Source organism: Panthera pardus, unplaced genomic scaffold, assembly GCF_024362965.1.
Source record: "Panthera pardus isolate Hobbes unplaced genomic scaffold, ASM2436296v1 HiC_scaffold_17, whole genome shotgun sequence".
NCBI classification, from domain to species: Eukaryota; Metazoa; Chordata; class Mammalia; order Carnivora; family Felidae; genus Panthera; species Panthera pardus.
This window is the reverse complement of record NW_026526732.1, coordinates 148,141,789-148,148,873: the sequence shown is the minus strand read 5'-3', so window position 1 is coordinate 148,148,873 and position 7,085 is coordinate 148,141,789. Positions and strand designations below refer to the sequence as shown.

At 47.5% G+C, this 7,085-nt stretch overlaps 1 protein-coding gene across 1 annotated transcript; it reads right to left on the bottom strand.

The window, feature by feature from the left end:
• Window positions 1-2,283: 2,283 nt before the first annotated feature.
• On the bottom strand, window positions 2,284-6,135 carry LOC109271416 (HLA class II histocompatibility antigen, DM alpha chain). The gene is made up of 5 exons (XM_019456709.2): window positions 5,973-6,135; window positions 4,162-4,446; window positions 3,273-3,551; window positions 2,912-3,040; window positions 2,284-2,545 (listed from the first exon to the last, which is right to left on the bottom strand). The coding sequence occupies exons 1-5, from the start codon at window positions 6,058-6,060 to the stop codon at window positions 2,541-2,543; spliced, it is 786 nt and encodes a 261-aa protein (XP_019312254.2). The 5' UTR covers window positions 6,061-6,135; the 3' UTR covers window positions 2,284-2,540.
• Between the last annotated feature and the right edge of the window lie 950 nt (window positions 6,136-7,085).

Below are 7,085 nucleotides of genomic sequence, written 5' to 3'. Positions count from 1 at the left end.
TTGGATCCATAGCGTTGGTTAAAATAGGAACAAGGGAAGCAGAATGAAGAAGGTATTCCGGTGAGAGGAAAAGCCTGGACAAGTGCCCTGAGGTGACACGATACTGTCAAGAAAGAGCCATGAAACTGGACAGGATTACTGCTGGGAAGGGGACACCTGAGAGGCTCTTCAATGCTTCTCGAGGATTGCAAGTGACAGTATCATAAAATGTTTGATCAGACAGCATCTAACACGAGCCCATCACTTCACAGATGAGGAATTTGAGGTCCGGAGAGGGGAGGTGACTTGTCTAAGGTCACACAGCATAATGAAAGCAGTTTGGAGACTTGACTGGCAAGAAACTTCTGGATAGTTGGAAAGTAAAAACCAGGAAGAACTTCAAAGTAATAAGAGACAGATGTAGAATGGTAAAGAGAAAAGAAAAAGAAAAAGGGAAATATCTCAAAGGGAGAAAATACAATACTTGGTTGTCAGTTCCAGAAAAAAGAAAGAAGTCAATGATGCTGCAGAGTTCCCCTGTGGAAATCCTTGCTCAATTATTGAGTAACTTTTCCACGTGCTAAACACTGCATTCTACAGATATTAACTTCACAACACAGTTAAGGTGGACACCATTGTTTTCATTACTCTTTTACAGAAAATAATATCAAGGCACAGAAAGGTTAAGTAATCTGCCCAAGGGCCCACAGCTAAAATTTTGACAGTCACAAATGAATCCCCAGCAGTCTGATTCCTGAGAGCATACTCTTGAGCAGAAAGCATGCTGCTGTTAGAAATGAGATGGTTTAGGGGCAGCTTGGTGGCTCAGTCGGTTAAGCGGCTGACTTCGGCTCAGGTCATGATCTTGTGCTCCATGAGTTCGAGCCCCACGTCGGGCTCTGTGCTGACAGCTCAGAGCCTGGAGCCTGTTTCAGATTCTGTGTCTCCCTCTCTCTGACCCTCCCCCGTTCATGCTCTGTCTCTCTCTGTCTCAAAAATAAATAAACGTTAAAGAAAAAAGAAATGAGATGGTTTAGGGGCACCTGGGTGGCTCAGTTGGTTGAGCATCTGACTCCGGCTCAGGTCACAATCTCATGGTTCATGGGTTTGAGCCCCACGTAGGTCTCTATGCTGGGAGCTTGGAGCCTGCTTCAGATTCTGTGTCTCCCTCTCTCTCTCTGCCTCTCCTCTGCTCACTCTGTTTCTCTCTCTCTCTCTCTCTCTCAAAAATAAAATAAACATTTTTAAAAATTTTTTAAAGAAGTGAGATGGTTTAGGGACGCCTGGGTGGCTCAGTCAGTTAAGCGTCCAACTCTTGATTTCAGCTCAGGTCATGATCTCACGGTTTGTGAGTTCGAGCCCCTTGTCAAGCTCTGTGCTGACAGCACTGAGCCTGCTTGAGATTCTCTCTCTCTCCCTCTCTCCCTGCCCCTCCCCTACTCATACACACACTCTCTCAAAATAAATAAATAAACTTTTGTTAAAAAAAAAGAAAAAAGAAAAGAAAGAAATGAGATGATTTAGAGGAGGCGCCAACTCCTGGGAATTGGATATTTTCCCCTAGATTAGATGCTGGTATAATGTGAAGAAGAGACTCTCTCACCAATACCAAAGTAATTTCACTCTTGACTTTCATGCCACCCCCTCGTCCAAAGCAACTCCCAGACCCTAAGGAAAGCAAGATGCAAAGTCTTATGACAGTAAGAAAGCATATGCAAAGGAATTTACCACCAGTAGTCACGTGTCCCTCGCCCCCACTACCTGCTCAGGGCAGCACTACCACAGTTCTCCTTGGATGATCCACTCAGGCCAAAGAACAATCGTTGGAGGGACACATGAGTTGCGGGCCCTTCCAAGCTAGCTGTTCATACTTCACTTCAGGAGCCTGAATATACTGTTTTCACAGAACCGACACAACTGAATTAGAATAGCATTTAAAAACTGATTTTTACCACTCCTGAGCTCCTGTTTTCCCAGCTATGGTGAAGGGTTGAAGGGAGTTACATATTTCTCAAGACAGCCAATACTAGCCATAAGCATTTTCATAAACAGTAAAATGAAAAAGAAAAAAATCCGCAATCAGCTTTCTCCACTATTTTGTGAGCAGATTATCAGAAAGTAGCTCTGCCTTCATTTGTCACATATTTCGCACAAACTGATAGGAGTAAAAGCCATCGTACGCTGCTGAGACCAGGGAACAGGAGTTGGCTGAGGAGTTAGGGGTTTTCCCATTCCCCTCCCTAATGAGGGCAAGCTGTGTTTACATTAAGGCATGTTGAATTTGAAATGACAACCCACTCAGTATTAAGAAATAAGATTTATTGCCCTGAAGTGGGAAGGAATGTGGCCGTGACAGCAAAGCCACTCTGGGTTCCCCTGGGTGCAAGCCCCGGGACAGCAGATCTTCCAGCTGAGAAACCTGTACATGCCCACACGTCCCTCAGGGGCATCCCAGGGACTTCTGCTCTGAGGAGGAGAGATCCTGTGCAGGATGTGGGAAGCCTGAGCTTCCCCCGCATGCATGGTTGACACTGTTGGCACCAGACTCTGGTCAGGAAGAATCAATCTGAGGAGAGAGAAAGATGGAGGAAAGCCATCAGGGGACCCCCCCTTTCCCAAAAGCCCCTCCCTGCCTGCCACATATCCCACAGAAGTTGATCTCTCTTTGGCCCCAAGTCACCTCCAAGCACCCCTCCTACAACTCCCCATATCACCCCTCTCCCACTCAGTCATGCCTGTGACTTGTAACTGTGTGTGTGTGTGTGTGTGTGTGTGTGTGTGTGTGTGTGTGTGTGTGTAACCGGGACCCCATGTCCGTGGTGCCCGATACAGGCCTCCCCACCCAACCACAAGATGATTCTGGCATGTCCCCACAAGAGCACTGTATGCGGCTCCCATGGCTCTCCCACCCACTCCAGATGCCCCGACGTACCACCTGAGCAAGGCTTTCGGAAGTAGATGATGAGGACTAAGCCAACAATGATGCCCAGCACACCCAGGCCAAAGGCCACACCACACAGCACATTCTCCAGAAGATCAGAGGGCAGCGCATTATGGGGCACTAGGGGAAAAGGGGAGTGTGTCAGCCTGGAGACTTGATTGGTGAGGCCCCCACCCGGGGGAATTACTTGGGCGTCTGGGGTGAAAAAGGAGGAACCGAGGCATGAAAAGTTGAGGTTGCTCAGAGTGAGAATGGATTTAAACAAGATCCAAGTGGAGAAAGAAGGCCCTCCCATGGGTCCATCATTTTTTGCCCCCAAAAGGAACCAGGCTTCCAGGAGGAAGTTTCTCACCCCAAAAGGCAATTGCGGTGTAGCTGTCAATGTCATGAGTTACCATGCAGGAGTAAAGGTCAGAGGGTACTGGTGTGAAGTTTAAGTAAGAAAAGGCCTGGAAGCTGAGTCCATCCACAGCTGACACAAAAGTGGGCCTGACTCCTTCCACAGGGTCCAAATGATGCTGCCAGTTCACCGTCAACGTGGGTGGGAAGAGATTACTGACAAAACAGACCAGCGTGTTGGGCTTTCCAAACTCCAGGGGCTTCAGCGTGAACACCTCAACAACAGGTAACCCTGGTGGGAGGATTGAGGTGTGAGGGAAGGAAGTAACTAGTTTAGATGGTACCCCTGAGTTTGGAAGGGAAGTGGCATACAGAGGGGAGGGCAGAGACAGAGTAGGGGACGGGCTTTGGGGGGAAAGGTGAGGGAGGAGATGGGGCTCTGAAGGAGGTCTTCTTCCAGGTAAGACCCAGACCTGAACTTAGAGGCAGAGCCAGACCCAGACCACCCTGGGACCCTCCACCCTGATTTCCTGTGGCACTTCCTGTCTAGACCTCACACAGGCATCTAATCACATGCTGTCTTCTTGTTGAAACACAGGCACATCATCAGATACTTTCTTTCTTCCCTTCCATCCTACTGAGCATAGCAATACAAGCTCTAATATTCAGTAGGCATCAATTGGTCCCTCTTGCATTCATCAAGTTCAATAGTTTTGACCCCCTACTATGTCCTAGGCACATGCCTTTGCCCCAAAACAAAAACAGAGTACAGACTATAGTTGGTAAGGGGAGATCCAGAAGGCATTGGATAGGCAAACTGGTGTGAAAGGGAATAATTCACTGTACATGTTGAGGAGGTTAAGAATGCAGCCCCTACCCCCGCCCCCAGAGACACCCCTGACCTCTAGACACAGGGATTTTCCCTTCAAGTTTTGGCCCTATTTCCCGGATCATAGCCTGGCAGAATGCTTTGTCAAATAAAATGGCAGAAGTATCTCCAAGCTTCTGAGCCCAGTCAGCAAATTCAGGTAGGCGAGGCACTCGGGTATTCTGGGAAAAGTTGAAGGAGAAAAGCTGGTCTCCATCATAAGTTTCAGAGAGTCCAATGTTGGGACTCCAGTCCTGGCAGTACATCGTATGCAGGAACGTGTGGTTTTGCAGTTCATCCTGCCACACTGGGGTAGGAGCTGCAAAGGAGACAGAGAAAGTCAGGGAGGTGAGAGTCTCCTCCTCCTCTTTAGCTTAGAAAACAGCAAGGCATGCCTTAGGTGGAGGAGGTAGGGTTGGGGTATAACCCCTTCTTGTGTCTCTTATTAAGGCTCTCCCTCCCAATGGGGGTAAAGAAGAAATTACAGGACCTCTCCAAATCTTCCCTTGCCCATAAAAATGACAACTGTCTAAAGTTGTAAAAAATAAAATAGGTGTATTTTCTAAAGTGACAGATTCATTTGGGGCACCTGGGGGCTCAGTTGGTTAAGCCTCCAACTTCAGCTCAGGTCATGATCTCATGGTTTGTGGGTTTGAGCCCCATGTTGGGCTCTGTGCTGACAGCTCAGAGCCTGCTTCCGATGCTGTGTCTCCCTCTCTCTCTGCCCTCCCCCACTCACACTCTCTATTAAAAATAAATAAGCATTTAAAAAAATTTTTTTGATTAAATGACAGATTCAGAGTCACAGTGTTAGTTGTGTGTTTGTGTACTGCACAGAGGCATCTGGCCAAGGAAGTAATTGGAAGCTGAAATCTAGCCTGCACTCTGGTCACCAAGCCATGCATCCTGGCACAGGCATGCATCCTCCCAAAAAAGATACCTTCGTCTAATTCACAGAAGGCCATCAATATTTACTTGTAAAGGGCCTGGGTGGGTTCTCTAGTCTTCGAGGGGAGGGTAAAGGAATGGTCATGGCCTCCCCAAGCGACAGATGACACTGCCCCATCCTACCCCCAGACAACATGGTAAACCGAAAAACCAATCTCCAGACTTCTCTTCAGCCACTTCATCAGCACAAAACCTCTCTGAAAACATCCTCACCCCTCCCTCAACCCTCCAGCCCCTGCAGTGTGACAGAACTGGAGGACTGGAGAGCTGCAAAAAATAATCCCTGTTCTTGGAGGCCCCCGGCTAGAATTCCTAGACACACACACACACACACACACACACACACACACACACTAGCAGGAAACTTTCTACCCAGTACCTAATACCTAGAATAAAAGACATTTAGAGTAAGAGGGATCTTCCAGATTATTCTTCCATTCTGTCCCATCCTTTACAGAGAAGGAAACTAAGGATGAATAAAGTTAAGAAAATTTCAAGAATCACAGTGTGAGTTGATGACAGAATGCAGAGTAGAGGCCTAAATAGAACAGTGAATAATCAAATCCCAGCTCGGCCACTTTCCAAGTGTGTGAATTTGAACAAGTTACTTAAACTCTCTGAGTCTCATTTTTTTTTTCATCTGTAAAATGGATATTGTAAGCTCTGCTTCAAGAGATTGTCTTAAGTGGAAATATATAAAGCACCTGACATTGTTTGCCATCCATCCATCCACAGTTGATGTCTTTCCCAACTCTGTGATCATTTCCATTACTCCATAATGCTTCCCACCACTTACAAAGCACAGGGCTTCAAATGCAAAGAAGACTTCAAATGCTCTGGGTGGCTCCCTAGGCTCTAACCCGTCAGGACTGAAGTAAATGAGAGGTACTGTCATACCTTCAGGGGCGGTCCAGGAGTGGGGCAGCAGCCACAGGAGGTGTAAAAACCTTAGCAGTGCAGCTCCCTGCCTCTGCTCATGATCCATATCTTCACACCACACAGTGTGCTACGAGCTACCAACCAGCTGACCCAGGTCCCAGACTCCTTCCCCAGATCATGTTCCGCCAGCTACTTCCACAGTTGCCCTTGTCATTTGGCCAAACCAATCACAGAAGCGTAGGGTTTAACATCATCAGTTGCTGGGGAGAGACGTGGTTCCAGCAACCTCCTGAAGACTTGGTGTTTTCACCAGGGCAGAGTGGGGTGTGTAACTGGACTGGGAGGACAATGGAGGAATGTCTGCCTCCTGCTGGGGATCCCTCTTTAGCATCAAGCTATCAGCCTCAGCCAAGAAACCTAAGCAATGGGCTCTTCAGAGCAGCACCACCTCCTGGCAGAATGCTGTGGTGGAGAAGCTCCTCTTCTCTCAAGCAAACCCCCAGGGCTCTTCAGACCCCACCTCCTCCTCCCTCCAGCCTAAATTTTCTCCCTCCCTCCTTTTTTCTCAAAGAGGTATTCTTCGGGCATTAGCTCCAATTCATTCTGCAGAAATACATGGAGAGGTGCCTGGGTGGCTCAGTCAGTTGAGCATTTGGCTCTTGATTTCAGCTCGGGTCACGAGCTCATGGTGGTGAGATCTAGTCCCCTGTAGCGCTCAGCACTGAGCATGGAGCCTGCTTGGGATTCTCATTCTCCCTGTCTCTCTGCCCCTCCCTCACCAGTGTCTCTCCACCCCCACACACACCACACAAATAAATAAACATTTTTTAAAAAGAGAAATACATGAAAAATTTAATAAATGCTGGTATTAGGCCCAGTGCTAAAAATACAAAGATAAATAAAGGGTATTTCTGCCTTCAAAGAGCTTAAAGTCTAGTGGTGGGATCAAGAATGGGCCAAGCGTTTTGAAAGTAGTAACTTTTTGAGGATGGAGGAATAGGTGGAACATAATCAAGACCTTCTAAGAATCTTAAAGGAAAGACAATTTGACCAGCAGAACATGAGGGAAGAGAAAACCATTCCAGGGCAAGAGGTAGGCAGGTCTGTGGAGGTCAAAGGCATTCAGAGCTC

Coding starts and splice junctions, on each gene's coding strand:
- LOC109271416 (XM_019456709.2), bottom strand. CDS start 6,060: ATGGATCATGAGCAGAGGCAGGGAGCTGCACTGCTAAGGTTTTTACAC. Junction 4,447..5,972: donor CTCCTGGACCGCCCCTGAAG/GTATGACAGTAC, acceptor TCTCCTTTGCAG/CTCCTACCCCAGTGTGGCAG. Junction 3,041..3,272: donor CACCGCAATTGCCTTTTGGG/GTGAGAAACTTC, acceptor CTTTTCCCCTAG/TGCCCCATAATGCGCTGCCC.